General features: G+C 39.2%; 1 protein-coding gene across 2 annotated transcripts in view; it reads right to left on the reverse strand.

Annotated features, from left to right (window-relative positions):
* The window catches only part of ostf1 (osteoclast stimulating factor 1), a 93,758-nt gene that overhangs the window by 19,905 nt on the left and 57,870 nt on the right, over positions 1–15,983 (reverse strand). For both annotated transcript variants that reach the window (XM_059644648.1, XM_048527803.2), the window contains 3 exons: positions 14,107–14,156; positions 10,755–10,833; positions 5,872–5,970 (listed from right to left, as the gene is read on the reverse strand). In XM_059644648.1, the coding sequence (XP_059500631.1) occupies positions 5,872–5,970; positions 10,755–10,833; positions 14,107–14,156 (228 nt within the window). The remainder of the gene's footprint in view (positions 1–5,871; positions 5,971–10,754; positions 10,834–14,106; positions 14,157–15,983) is intronic.

Raw genomic sequence — 15,983 nt, forward strand, 5'->3', positions numbered from 1 at the left:
AACCTTCCTACTGTTGGACTCAATTCCCCTCACAACAAAACATAACCCATTAGCTTTCTCGATGACTTGCTGCACCTGCATACTAACCTTCTGTGATTCATGAACTAGGAAACCCAGGCCTCTCTGCATCTCAATGTCCTAATCTCTCACCGTTTAGATAAGATGCTTCATTTTATTCTTCCTGCCAAAATGGACAATTTCAAATTTTCGCAAATAGTAGCATATTTTCCAGATCTCTGCCCCACCCAGTCAAATAATAATTTGCCTTCCTGTTTTTTTGACAAAGGGAATAATCTCTCATATATCCATCATATACTTCAACTGCGATGCATTTGCTGGTCCACACCACAATACAGCATCGCTGCATCCTCTTCACAGCTCATCCTCTCAACCAAACATTTTAAAACTTGGGAGTTATTACATTTTAGTTCTGTTTTCTGAATTATTAATATAGATTGTGAACAGTTGGGATTCAAGCATTGAACTCCCACAAAGTCAGAATAAGAAATTCTGTCTGGTCATGTTTGACCAGTTTACCAGATGGGTAGAAGCTTTACCCACAAAATACTGTTCTGCAACCTCAGGGGCAAGAATACTGGCAGCAGAAATAACACCGGGGCGGGGGTGGGGGTCCCCTACAAATAGATTCAGACCAAGGGACACACTTCATTGTTAAATGCCTAAAGGAAACATGTAAACTACTGGTAATAATACAAAAGTATCATTTCCCCTACCATCCACAGAGCTCCGAGATGGTAGAGAGGATGAATGGAACACTTAATGTGCTGAGAAATGAACAAAAAAAGGGCAATAATAGGAGAAGGGGTTAAATGGACCCTTGCTCTACCAGCCCTCTAAGCGACAACCCTTTGAACTCATGACAAGGATAGGCAATGAGAGTCTTCCAGGACCTAATCACAGGGGGAAGCAGAACTGACTAACAGCAAGGAACAAGTCTGGGATTAGATGAAATCCCTTTCTAAGTATGTACACATACTTCAAGGACAGGCACAAACCAGCAGCTTACCACGGAGTGGAAGTCTGACGGGGCACCCAGGATAAACAAATGCCATCCCAAGGATAAAAGATCCTGATGAAAGTAATCCCAGGCAAGGGAACCTCACCACCACAACTGGGACAGACCTCATGAGATAATATTAACAGTAACAGTGCACGTATTAATGGAATTGGTATATGGAGACATTCTATACAGTTAAGAGTATATAATAGGTAACGGGGTCTGTCTAGTTTGCTAGTCTGGTATGCTGTCTTTCCCACTCTTGGAGGTTTTGGAACATCCTCATCTGCGCACACCAACAAACAGCAGGTACAGGATCCTCAACCCCAAGACAACAACCAGGACAGATTCAAGTCATGTGTAAATATATGTGATGCAGTTGCACAGTAAAGGCTGTGATCGAGAACATTGCTGAAACCGACGCGAGTATGAAAATGTTAATCCTCTCAGGGTTCCTCTTACTTTTGATCCCATCGGAGGCTGAAAGGCAAGAGGACAGCAAGAATTTGAATGTTAATATGTTTTCATATTTATCACATGTATGCTAGGGAGCATGATGTTTCCAATTGCTGGATCTGTACCCATGTCCCCACACACTCTAAGAGAGGGATACCAATGCAATTTATCTTCTTTAAAGTTTCATAATTAGCCGAATGGGTATTACGACAGAATAGTTCAAAACTGAGATAAAGACAGGCATCCTATTAATAGTGGAAAATATTTAGTAAATACTGACAGAGATAGGGCACAATGGAAATCAGCAGGGTATAACCTAAACACCTTTACAGGACGATACCAACCCAGCTACACAACCTTATGACCACCGTCCTTCATCGCACTGACTAACACATTAGGAAAAGGGTGACCTGACGGCTTGATCTGCTTAACAAGAATTGAAAACCAAAAAAGAGAGGAGGAACACCCACGGAACTTAGCAACTGCGCCCAGAGTTAGAATACTTACACATACCCTTTCCCAGGGCTCATCGGGCACGCGTCCTGACCATGGGATCCCTAAACACGTGGATCCCTAAACACGTCTCTCATGCACAGAGGCCCCAACCTCCTGACCTTCAAGAACCTCACGAGTAACAGAATGTTTCAGCAATGTTGGTACCCCAAGATTATTATCCTATTCATCCCGTACAACGACACCTACTTTGTGTGTGGACACAGAGCCTATGCCTGACTACTCCCAACCTGGACAGGGCCTGTTGCTTAGCCTACACAGTAGTATTCACAGGCTATGCAGCATCCCTCCTGCAGATGATGCCAGAATGACACAAACATGCAATTTCAGGAGCAGACAGGCTCCTTTCCATATTCTTACCCTAATATGGCACAGACAAGTTCTCCAGAAAATCTATCAATTTGGGTAGAGTCTTAGAGCAAAGAGCGAATGACACCCCATGAGCTTTGAGCAACATAAACACAGATGTGGTCGCCATACGAACTATGGCACCTCAAAACCGAATTGCTCTCAACATGACACTAGCCGAGATAGGAGGAACACGTGCACTCATTGGAAGGGCGCTGTAAGTACGTCCCCAGTAACTCAGAAGCAATTACTGATCTGGCCAACCATATCCAAAAAGAAATAAACAAACTCAAACAACCTGCCTCTTCGACCTTATGGAGTTGGGCCAGTGAGAGACTGGGATCCCTTGGGACGTCCATTGTACAGGGAATAGTAGTGTTTGTTATAGCACTATTCCTATGTTACATTGTTTTTGTCTTGTAAAATGCATTATTACCACAATAATGAAGAAGCTGACTGCAGAAGACCTTGGACCAAGAGGGTGGGCCCTATAACGCACCATCAAGCCAACAGACGAGTAGTGGAACAGCAAAGAATACCTCATCGAGCAACGGCAAGAGCGTCACGGATGCAACATCACTTGAAGAATGCTCTTGAAATTTAATTTGGAATTATGAACTTTGATTTGGACTGCTTGATGGCCCTGCGGCCACAATTTGATCTAGGTCCTAAGTGAGGGATCTGTAGGGGTGACCTGTACCTGGTTGTGTAAGGAGGCTTGTACCTGAACACACTAAGTGGCCGATGCCTGCTTACAAGATGGCTGACAGAAAGTAAGCAAAACTAAGCAGCCTGCTCACACAGTAAAATACAATGATACCTTTGAACAGAACTGCTTGAAGGTCTGTAAAAGAACGAGACAGTTCTGCTAAGAGGATACCTTAGGACAGATAAATGACCAACTACAGTCTCATTAATGAAAGGATGATTGGTCGAGTAAATGAATACCATCAGGTGCTAGAGTAGGTCCTCTAGCTGTCATCCTTGCAGCGGCTTAGGTTATTCCCTAGTAAATAGTTGTCTCTTTGAAGCTTCCAGCAATAATGAATAGTTTCTACCTAAAAATCCTCTAATCGTAGAAGTTTGTTTCAGTATACAACCAGGACATAATACAAGCCTTTAAAAACATTTCAGCTTAAATGTAAAGGTTAATTAGCCTTAGGAGACACCTTCTCATGCCCTGAACAAGGTAGATTGCACACAACCCATAAATTACAAAATCCTGACAGAAGTAGTTGCGTAACGTTATACTTTGTAATAGAAGTTAACCATACAGCAATTAGTTAAAGCTAACTGACATTTTATTTTTGTATTATGTAATTGGGACAGTTGGAAAATAAAAGGAGTAACTGGATATGATAAAAGACAGCACCAAAATACAGTGGGACATAGAATTCAAGCTGTTCCTATAGATAAGCAAGCCTGAGAAAGACCCAAAAGGAGTACAGCCATTAAATTTCTTGGAACGCAAAGGAGTAGGATGCTTACAAAGATCACAAGGCCTAGAGGTTACAATGTATAGCTAATACCAGGAGATCATGGGAATCTGGGGCTGGCCATGGAAATGTCCATTATTAATTAGGTGTCCTGTGGGATTGTTTGGATTCGGGTAAAGAACAGTAACTACGTTGTATTTTATTACTGTAACCCAAAATGTATAGAAATGCTGTATTTCTTTGTAAATGCAGAGGGTGTGCCATTATCTATCTTTCGAAGTCAGATTTGGGGAAGATCCTTTGGCATGCTCCCTGTATAAACCAGTTTTCGCTTGAACAAATCTCTTCTACTTGCCTGAATGCTACCTGCCTCCTGAATCTTTGGCACAGATCAGAAAAAAAATTCCTACAATACCATCTACATCTAACTTGCAGAAAGCTTAAGGAGAGCCAATACAAACTAAATAATACATATTAAAATGAGTACAAAGAGCTGGAGATACCAGTCAGAGCATGGAAACAGACCCTTCCGCCTAACTTTTCCATGTTGACCAGGTTTCCTAAATTGCACTAGTCCCATTTGCCTGCATTTGGCCAATATCCCTCTAAATCTTTCCTGTCCACGTCCCTGTCCAAATGTCTCTTAGATGTTGCAATTGTACTCATTTCTACTATTTTCTCTGGCAGCACATCCCATATGCACACCAACCTGTGTGAAAATGTTGCCCCTCAGGTCCCTTTAAAATCTTTCCCCCCCTCAGTTTAAACTTATGTTCTCTAGTTTTGGACTCCCCTGCTCTGCAGAAAAGGCCTTGACTATTTACCCTATTCATGCCCTTCATGATTTTATAAACCTTTATAAAGGTCATACCTCAACCTCCTACACTCCAGGCAAAGTCGTCCCAGTATATCCAGCCTCTCCTTATAACTTAAACCCTCCATTCTAGGTAACCTACAATGATGTATAGACATCATCGAAGGCTGTGGGATCAGCTGACAATGCTATTAAAAACAAAACAGATGAAATTCTTGCTTTTACTCTTAGGGGCACAGTGTAAAATCCAGGTAATTATGCTGAAAATTTATAAGACCTTGGTTAAACTGCAGTCATTGGATTCAATTTTGAAAACCACATTTAAGGAATTTCAGAGCTTCAGAGAGGGGGCAGAAGATATCTACTGAATTTATACTGGCAGAGGTGTGGATTGAAACTAGAATCAAAACAGAAACTGCCAAAGAAACTCAATAGGTCCTGAAGCATGTGCAACGAAGACTCTTCAAAACTGAAGATTCAGGAGAAAAGCTGGGTTTGTTCCACTCAGAGCAGAAAGATTAAAAAGGAGGTTTGATATATGTTAAAAACCTTAAAGAGTTTTGATAGAAGTAGTAAGGAGAAACTATTCCCAGCAGCAAAAGCACTGGCAGCCAGAAGGGACAGAATTAATGTACAAATCAAAAAAAAGACAACAGAAGGAACCATCTTCTTAAAATGAAGAGTTGTAATATTGAATGCACTGCTTTAAAGCTAAGTAGAAGCAGTCTGAATAGGAACATTAAAAGGAGGATTGAATAAGGTTAATTGGATAGTTAAATGTAAGAATTGGGATAGGAGCAATGAGCTGAACACCTCCTACACAGCATCAGTTTATGATTCATTAAGAAAGGACTCAGAAACAGAGCACATATAAATAATATCATGACCCTCAGCTCCTTGGTTCCTTTTCATGAAATGATCAATTGTTGGAACTTAGATCCTACGTTACATAAGAGATAATGGGACCCTTTTCTGATGAAGGGTCTAGGTCCAAAACATCAGCTTTTGTGTTCCTAAGATGCTGCTTGGCCTGCTGTGTTCATCCAGCTCCACACTTCATCATCCTACATTACATTACTACTTCTGTACCCAAGAATACATATTTCTAAATCAACAAAATATCACATGACACTTTTGTGCTTAGATAGCATTAGCACTCAAAAAGAGATTTCCTTTGTGAAGTCCTCATGCAGGACTGATGATTTGCAAGTGTCTAGGCTACTTACAATGACTTCACTTGGCGCAAGACAACACATTAAAAAGTTTACATGACAGTTCTTCCTTACCTTGCCCGGATTTCTTTTTAAGAAGAGAAGAACACTGTGGATTGGTGGCCATGTCTAGCGGCACTTTATTCTCATTGTTTTTCAGATCTATCCTGGCACCTAAAGATAGGAGAAATAATTATACAGGTGGCTAGGTTTTTCTTTCCCCCATATGGCTGTTGAAACAGTTCAAGCTTGATATCAAGGCTCATAAACCATTCGACAGTTTCAGCTGACGGTGTGAATAGTTGTAGCATTAGCAGGCACGGATTTCTCAGGGTAAAAGTTCAATATATAAATACTTCGATGGCCGCACTTACGATAGGAGTTGTCCTGTGTTTTGTACTTGGACAGCAAATGACATCCTTCTTGTCCTGTCATCAGTCACTAACAAAGATATGCCACTACCTCAAAGATCATCCACTAGATTTTAGTAAAATCATGCATGACCACGGTGCTGAAATGTAATACTTCCATATATTTTTTTTTGAAGAAGGAATAGGTAGTAAATATTGCCAATCCAATAGAAAATACAAAGGCAGTTTGACTTCAAATTGCCATCATAGATGGGTCTCAAGTTTTAGCAAATTGAATTTTAACCCATCTTTGAACGAGGTATGCTATTATGCCCCTCATGGCAACGTGGACCCACCACACAGAATCAGTATTAATTGAATTTAAGGATAAGAACTAATTCAGGCAGTTGATTTCAGTTTTAACAACATCGATGTATGCCCAAAGAAAACATGGTGCTTTGGGATCCCGGTACACTCAGCTCTCAACTACTTTTGTTTCGGTTCATGAGAAACATTACTTCAATGGAATGACAACTAAACTAGTAACCCTTCCAAGTTGAAAATTGGCAAACCAAAAATTTGCAATATTTGAATTATCAGCTACATCCATAAATTTCTTTACATATCTTAATGAAGTCAATCCTACACTCAAATTCACCTCTGAATGTCACAAACTCCTTTTCTTGACATAATACAGTATGGAGCTGGAGGAACACAGCAGGCCAGGCAGCATTAGAGGAGCAGGAAAGTTAGTGTTTTGGGTTGGGACCAACTACCAGCTCTAATTGACACTTCCTGAAGTCTGGCCAATATATGGACTGGAATTCCTACAGTTTCTCACACTTCAAAACTGGTTTTATAGCAGCCTTGTAAACATGGGCTGAACCATTTGCTCCATGAGTGTTGACATGGAAATACGATGGTGTTTTGAAGTGGCAGGCAACTGGAAGCTCGGGGTCATTCTGGCACACTAAAGCCTATCACTTTTGGTCCAGAAAAGTGCCCAGTCCATGTTAGAAGGGGAAGGAACCTCAAAGGATTGAGCAACAGCTGAAGATAAATGCTTTGTGCTGTTACTGTGCAGATGCATCATGAGTATTGTTTGCCATGAACAGGTCACTGCTATCAAGCCAAAAAGGCATCTCATGCATCACATGAGTAATGCAGTACATGAATTTCAATGTCAGTGCAATACTAGGTATGTAGGCTGTATATCCCAAAGCTTGGCAGATCTTGGCAAATAACATATTCCTTTAATGATTTGCAAGCTGTGCCCAACCAGTCTTTGGTTTGCAAATCTCAACAGCTAAATGTGATTCTGCAATGGACATTAACAATCCTGAGTGTTCTAAGAATTAAGTGGACAACAAATTTAGAATGGTCACACCCAACAATATGGAATACACATTGTGCCCATTCCAACTCAACAAAAATCAACAATTTAACAACTCAAACATCCTGGAACTCCCTTCCTAACAGCACTGTGGTACACCTACACCAGAAGGAACTGTTGTGGTTTAAGGCAGCTCACCACTGCCTTCTCCAAAGCAATTAGAAAACAACATGAAATGCTAGCTTAACAAGTGAAACCCACATCGTGAATGAATAAAATGGTGACAGCCACACACTGGTTCATTTTTCAGGGCAAGACCTTAAAGAATTACAGTCAACTTGCCTGGTTTCAACCTTAAAATTTAGCATTATCTATCAATCATAATCTAACTAGTGCATTCTCTATGGCAACACTTCTGTCAGAGTCTACTTGCCAACCAGTCAGCATCTCATGCAATGAAAGCAGTGTTCCTTTTGCACTGGTATTATTTGTAAATTGTCCAAGTTAGGGCAAAGCACAAAGTTTCCACAGAATAGTTCTTCTTTAAGCAATAAGTTAGTTATGTTCCGTATCAAGTCAGCAGAATGGGTGCATCTCATATTATTTAGTAACTGAATTAAACACAAAGATTGTATCATATGGACAGAACGCCTCCTATTAATGGGCATGCTGAAATATCAGCAATTACACATTTTCAGAGGCCATCTGAAAGAAATAACTACTGCTTCTTACAGTCATATCCTCCCCATGTCAAAAACGTATCTTGGTCAGAAGGGTTGACAGGAGGAAAAAGAAAATGTTTAGATGCTAATAATGCTCCATCACCAAGAAATCCAAACTTAATAATACTCATGAAAGTTAGATCAAGTCCTAGAACATTGAAAAAGAACTGCATAAGGTCAACAATCCATGTGCTGTCATAACCAGTTGTCCAGGTCTGGTTTTCTGCTTTTCCTATGAGTCAATTTCTTTCCCCGAAATATATGTACCCACCTCCTATTTACAATTATGTACTTTCATAAACGTGTACATTTTCAGGCACCAATTCTTAGATTAAAATGAAGAACAAAAACTCATATTTAACATGCTGTAATTACTCCTTACATCCAGAAGTAACAGGATCTCAGTTCAGAATTCAACACTTTAGCCCACATGCAAGAAATCCTATTCAGCAATTATCACCACTTCTTTGATTCTTAAGTAGATATTTCAATGCAAATATAAATACATGATCAAACAATGTACAAAAATGACAAAACAATGATTTCAACCATGAAAAGGTGGTACTCTGAAATACTTTGATCCAGTTACCTGATTAACCTCAATGCTGATTCATCTGAAAGGTACACTTATTTTACACCTTTCCTCAAAGCAATGCTGTCGGGTTGACCAAGTTAATGTGAGATTTATTTCTGGAGTTAGTTTTAGGACAAAACATTGTGGCTCAAAAACTACAACATTTAACTCATTGTTTTGTATCCTGTCAAGATAGAATTTCAGCTCTTGCCCACTGGGTTACTATCACAATCACAAAGCATCTGATTCCTGTTTCATAAGCAGAACTAGAAAAACTGGGTCTATTAACATAGAAGATTACTTCAACACAAAACTGCCATAATTTTGAGAGATTCTAAAGTGATTATAACCTTCTTAATCCATCAAGTGGGGAAGTCTCATTTCACAATGTTCCACTATTTAGAATATATTCCACTAACAGTAAAATCTTGCTATTAGTAGTGTCTTCCTCTTGTGATAAATTCACAGAATCAGAGAATCCCTATAATGTGCAAGTTGGACATTTGGCCTATCGAGTCCACACCAATCCTCTGGAGAGCTTCCCACCCAGACCACCCTACCCTGAGGTTTACTGAAGATGGATTTGACTGCAGGCTCCCCAATGCTAAAAAAATCTTGTGCTAGCCTTGGAGGGGGTTCCAGAACCATGAGCCTAGGAATGAAGAGCTTGTCATACGAGCAGCGGTGAAGAACTCTGGGTCTGTACTGCATAGAGTTTTGAATGATGAGAGGGACCAGATTGAACTCTACAGAATGTCAAGAGGTCCAGACTGGCTGACCATGTTTTCACTACTGAGAGACTAGGCCTAAGGACACAGCCTAAGACTGAAGAGATGCCCCTAGAGAACAGAGAGGAGGGGGAATTTCTTCATCCAAAGAGTGGCAAAACTGTGAACTTGGTGCATGAGAAGACCGTGCAGGCCAAGACATTAAGTGTAGTTCAGAAAGCCATAGATAGGCTCTTGATTAGTAAGTGGATCAAAGGTTACAGGGAGAAGGCAGGACAATGGGATTGAACAACATATCAGCCATGATCAAATGGCAGAGAAGACTCGATAATCTGAATGGTCTAATTCTGCTCCTGTATCTTCGGGTCTCTTAGAGAAGATGCCTGACTCTAACTTGCCAGTGGAACAGACACCTTACTGTCTGGCGAATAGGAGAGGGTGGTAGTTGTGCATGTGTTGCAGATTTGAAAGCCCTGCAATTAATAGCATGTGCAAAATTCTTACAGATTCTGTCCTCTGGGGTCAACCAAAAGATGGCCTCTTCATACCCAGGCTTAATCGGTTTTAAGACCTTTGCCCAAATCTCCAGAATGACAAATGTGAGATGTTGTACCAGTGTGCTGATCTCAAGTTTCTTTCGCTTTGATGTTGATACAGAATAAAATTGGACAGTGAGATAATCGATAATTGATCTACCAAAATTGCCAGCTATTTCATCCCCATCTACATAAATCATGCTACAATAATCTAATCGTCAATCTCCCTTAAAAAGAAGCTAACGTCATCTTCTCTCATTCTCTGCTGAACTTGCACTTTAGTTGATTAGCTGGGTCAAAAAATCAATTAATTTATTTCTGGAAATAGAGAGAGTATAAATAAGTATTCATTGTGATTTCACAAAGACTTAATTATCACTATCATTTCCACTCAAAAAATCCAGATTTTGCTTTGAAGAAGAATGATCAATTTGTACTTGATGATTTGAAGGAAATCTGGGACACTCAGATGTTCAGACAAACTGAACAACTGAAGTTGACAAGTGAATCAAACAACAACCATTTATACCAGATGTGAGCTTGCACAAATTCATTCTACAGGTCAGGGAGAGAAACATACACAAGCAAAGCTAACTTGTGAAAGGGCACAAGAGTAGGATTTAAGTAGTTATTCTTAAATTTAATGTCAACATATAATGTAAATTTAAGTTAATAAAATTAAAACATTGCATGCAAAGTTAACTTAAAAGATTACCTTTCATGAGCAATAGCTCTAGAATATCTTCATATCCCTTCCATGCAGCAGCATGCACAACGGTATCTCCCAGTTTGTTCTGTATAAATGCAACACAGCCCAACATTTATACTGGTATATATTGTTATAAAAAGGTACATAATACAGAATATTAATTTGTAATTGCATCAACTGATCACATACTTAAAATATTCTTTAAAAAGGTGTATTATTGTTAAACAAAGAACACAGACTTGAATTACTGATAATTTGCTGTGGCAAGTCAGATTTCATTCCATGGAGACATTTAGCCTTCCTGAAGTGAGGGAGGATTCTTTCCACACTCAAGACTGAGGATTGATCGTTCAGTAATTAACTGTTGGGAATTCTAAAAACAATAATAATCTTGGTTGCAAAACAGCGGCTAATAAACTTAGCTATGCAAAACATGAGTAACCTCTCTAAATTCTTTGGGTTACACAACTCTTATACATAGGGGTCATGTCATTCAGCCTGGAAGTAGCATCTCTCTCCATTTCTCTTAACATTACATCAGAGTTCTGAACTGTATTATGCTGAGAAAAAGTATTCATCCTTCAGCAAAGGAGCTGTTGAGTTTAATGCAACAGTTATTCCAGGAAACGGAAATGTATCAACCATAATAGAAAAACAATGGCTTCAGAGAAAAACAAAATACCTGGATGCAGTCAGTGAAATGTTATTATGAAATACTTTTAATCTGCATTTAACTTGGCCAGGTTTGACATTCAATAAACTGTAAAGTTGTGGAGGTTTTCTACAAGATTGGAAACCATGCAAGTTTGCCCATATCAATGACAAATAGGAAGTAACACTTGTAACCTCTAGGAAAATCAGATCCTCCTGAAGAACAGCGATGCTTCTTTACAGAAAAACACAGAACTACCTAAAGTGAGCACTTGCTTTTTGATAGGATCTTAACTTAGTGGTATCATTTCCGTTGTGATTATTTGTCACATTTCAGGAATATGGCACAAAGAAACGGCACAACAATTCAGCCCTGCAAGCCAGGTTTGCAATTCAACCAGAACAAAGCCAATATTCTCTATCAAAGCTTGTTCGTACGTCTCTTAAGATCATTCATATTTACAAATCCATCAAGTTTCTTACTGATCCTACACAGCCTAAAGGTAGAGAATGCCAAAAATTCATTACTCTCTGGTTGAAGAAATTCCTCATCGTATTCCTACCTCTTATCCTGAGCATGTGTCCCTCGGTTTTAGACCAACAAGCAGGGGAACAGTCCATCCTACATTTGTGCCATCAAGCCCCGTAAGAATTTTGTCTACTTCAATGAGATCATCTCTCTTCTGTAAAACTCTCGAGAATGTAAGATCGAATTTCCTTAATCTCTCCTCACAGGCAATTTAGCCAACCGAGAGATCAGGTGGTGGATACTTCAGCGCATAACCTCTGTGGTGTATTTACCTTGAGTACATTCTAAACTGACTTTTCCCTGTTCTTTTTCCAACATTCTTGCAGTCAAAATACTTTGTAAATCATGACATAAATCATCGCACATACTTTTAATCTGCCTTTATGCAGTCAACGTCACTTTTAAAGCTTCATTTTTAAAATCAGAGACAAAACACTAGACAAATGGTCCAGGTCTGCCTGAAACTTTTAGAAGGGCACGTGGGGATCTCAGTTGGGTAACAGGTAAAAAGAAAGTTAGTTAGTTTCCCAACGGCAGGTTAAAGTTTCGCCATCAACTTAGCTTGTCAGGCTAATCAGGTGCCCACCCTTCATGGCTAGAACCCTGTGTTGTAGTTCTTAGCATGCATAAATACACATCAACACAAAACCTGCTGAAATTACACTCACAGACACAATTTTATTGGCCAGAACTGGGAATCTTGTGTTCACAAATTCAAAACATATCTGGGCACAAACATGGTGTAGTACACGTTTTTCACCTAGCTTTGAAAGTATAAGCCTCTTCAGTTCCATGAAGCCTTCAAAACCAAGCCATTTCTTTGCACAAATGCCAACTGTCGGTTCCTGGATTGAGAACAGGCTCTGTTCTAGAGTCTGCTCACAAGTCAATTGTATGCAAGTCAAATATAATAAAGGACAATGAAAAGCAGCCAATTGTAACTACTGGAAATTTTCACGTCAGAATTTTAGAATTACAGCCATGTATGGAATCTCGTTCTGAAGTGCAAGTATTCGCAAGTTAGACATTCATAACTTAGGGACCCCCTGTACGCTGTCAATTAGGACTGAAGTCTCTCCATGATCATCAGCTCATGAGAAGTCTCGGTCATGTGCAGTACGGCTTGTTGCTAGAAATACTTCATATTAGTGATGAATTCTGACCGTGCCACCATACCAACCCAGGTGAGACACTGTTGGCATGGAACAATCTTGACCAGGACAAATAAGTGGGATTGCACTCAAATGGAAACTCAACTCAAAAGACCACCTTTGTTGCTGCATCCTTGCCCCATGACAGCCTCAAAGACAGATTGTGCAAATCTTTCACAGGTTTGGAGCCAGGGTTCTTGGGCTGCCTGTGAGGGCTGACATCCGCAGTCTTTTCTGTTCAGGCTGCCCTCATCAGTCAGGATAACCTCTTATTTCCATCCTCAAAGAAAAAGATCTTGCCTTTCCGCAAGGCCAGCTTTCAGGAGAACCTCCAGTAAAGCAGTGACAAAGCAAAGGTGCTACTCATATGACCGGTCTCCGAGATCTCCAAGCATTAGTGGGGCTGATGAGCAAAGGTTGAGTGATACTCCTGGGGTACACATCGAAGCACTGCCCCGGCCCCTTTTAAATACAAAACCAATTCCTCATGAAAATTCAAAACTTACTATCAATTAAATTTGGCATTTTACCCACACAAGTCAAGAACATAAGTGTGTGAGGAACCCTGCCTTGTCCACAAGCAGAACACCCCCTTGCTTTGCAGGTTTCACTACGAAATTTGGTCTCAGAAGAGAAAATTCTGCCTAATACATGGAAGTGGGCCTCAGTTACACTACCATAATCTCAGGATTGAACTTGATCTTTTCAAAGCAAAGAATGTCAGTGCCTTTGCTAAATTGTCACAAAGGAACGTTTTGCCCCTCAAAAGATTCAAACAAGTTTAAATTTAATAAAGAATCTTCTCAATCTAGCTCATCTTTTAGTTATTCAAGTTTCTTTGGAATGAGAAATTAAACTATGCAAGATGCGACATTTTTGTGGCCCAGTTATAGAATTCAACACCAAAATGTTTCCTGGGAGTTAAAAATTCCTGCTGAACTTATTGATCAGAAATTATTGACCAAAAAAACTTTGCCAGATATATCTGACACAATTATAAATCTAAAGCTAAATTTTATTGTCTTACCTGTTGATTTAATTCAACATGTGGTTGGGAAAGCAGAATTTTCACTATTCCTAGATTTAAAAAAAAAGTTAATCAAGAATACACAAAACTACTGCAAGAACTTTCAATTTCAGCCTAATTTAGCCAGATTTAGTGCCAAGTGGCAGAACTGAAAAATATTAATGTTCATAAGGCTTAAGTTCAGATAACTAAAATTGTGCTGTTTACTGACACTAAAACACTAGCAACATTTCTAATTGTTGTTTATCTGATGTCAATGCACTTTCAACTCATTATTTAATGCTGAATGGTAAGATTTCCAAGTTGAAGTTTGAGTTCTGGTCCTCAGGTCCTGCTAAGCCGCCTGGCTAGCTGGTCAACTGGTAAACAGCACCCAACATCACCAAAATCTGCCCTAGCTCAGGTATAACATTAGTCGATCTGTCATTAAGGGTTAACCTAATTAATTACAATGTATGAGGAAATCTTCAGCTGAACTACTGAATATTTCTATAGAATGCAAGACATTTTATAAACTTACAGTAATACTGTACTCCAAAATATAATAGGAAATTGTTTTTGAAATCCTATGAGAAAATTGTTACGAGTATATTTTTATTCATCTCTATGCACCACATTTGTTTCACTACTAATCTGTCAATCTACTTGCCAACGTTTCTACCCACTTTAGTAGTTTAGGACAAGGGTTGACATTCAGGATTTAAGAACCCGCTACAAAATTATAAAGTGACTGAACTCAAGAGTATGTGTTCAAATTTTCTAATTAGATTAACTTTCAGTGATGTTGTAGATAACTATCAATTTTATATTTCGATATTTCAAGATATGTGTAACTTCTATTTAAAACATAGTCAGATTTTTCCATAACAACAGATAGACAATAGGCTCAGTTATAACCAGGTAAATGTACATGTTAAATGCAAAAACGTTGATGCTGTGGTCCAAGGTAATCTGCTCCAGGGTTTCGGACTACTGTTTGCAATCCTCGATGATAAAGTATTTAGGAAATTAATACAATAACAAAAGCTTTCCCAATTAAAGCTGGAAAAGTTAGGCTGTGAGACTGAGTTTTAAGAACATGCTTGTGATAAATATTCTGAAATAACCTCTCTAGCCCCAAAAGATGAAGTCTCATTCCTTCAGATGATGATTAGGTCTGGTTATACTTCTTGGTTGAAGCTTCAATCTTGGAGAACTGTGCTGTTTTGACTTCCTCAAAAACCCCACTGATCCTTTGTGAGCAAAGCTGCACTGGATCAAACGTCAGAGAAGAGCAAGTCTCTATATAAATGCTGCAAAAACCCTGTGGACAGTAGTCGGCAAACTGAATGGCAAGCTGTACTAATCTACAACTCACAAAATATAGGCCATTATTTCAAACCCAAGTCAACATTGCATATTTATTTTTTATTTGCTTTATTTTAGGTTGTTGCAGACAAGATCTACTTGATAGCATAATATTCCTTAACTTCTTACTTTCTATGAAGGCACAACAGTTGGTTTGTTAAAGAACAACTTTAAATTTAAGTGTTGTAAAATGACACAGCAGGGGGAATTTTAACTCCATTTCCCAAAAAAAATGGTGTATTTGGTTCAGAGAAGGGAGTTAAACTATGAAACAGGAACCTAACCCACCTACATCATGATTGAACTATGGTTGAGGAAGGAGCAAACAGGCTGTGACCTTGAGGTCTTGCATCCTGTAGGCTATATTTTATATCTGCTTAAGTTGGTTGATAACACTGTTACACAAATGAAGTGTGATGCTGTTTGGAATTAAGCAAATCTCTTGGCTTCAATCCACACCACCAAATATAATTTGATCATTGTTATAGTATTTGTGGGGCTGTCATTTTCAAAATCATTGTCACATTCAC

The sequence above is a fragment of the Stegostoma tigrinum genome, chromosome 3 (genome assembly GCF_030684315.1).
Source record: "Stegostoma tigrinum isolate sSteTig4 chromosome 3, sSteTig4.hap1, whole genome shotgun sequence".
NCBI lineage: Eukaryota > Metazoa > Chordata > Chondrichthyes > Orectolobiformes > Stegostomatidae > Stegostoma > Stegostoma tigrinum.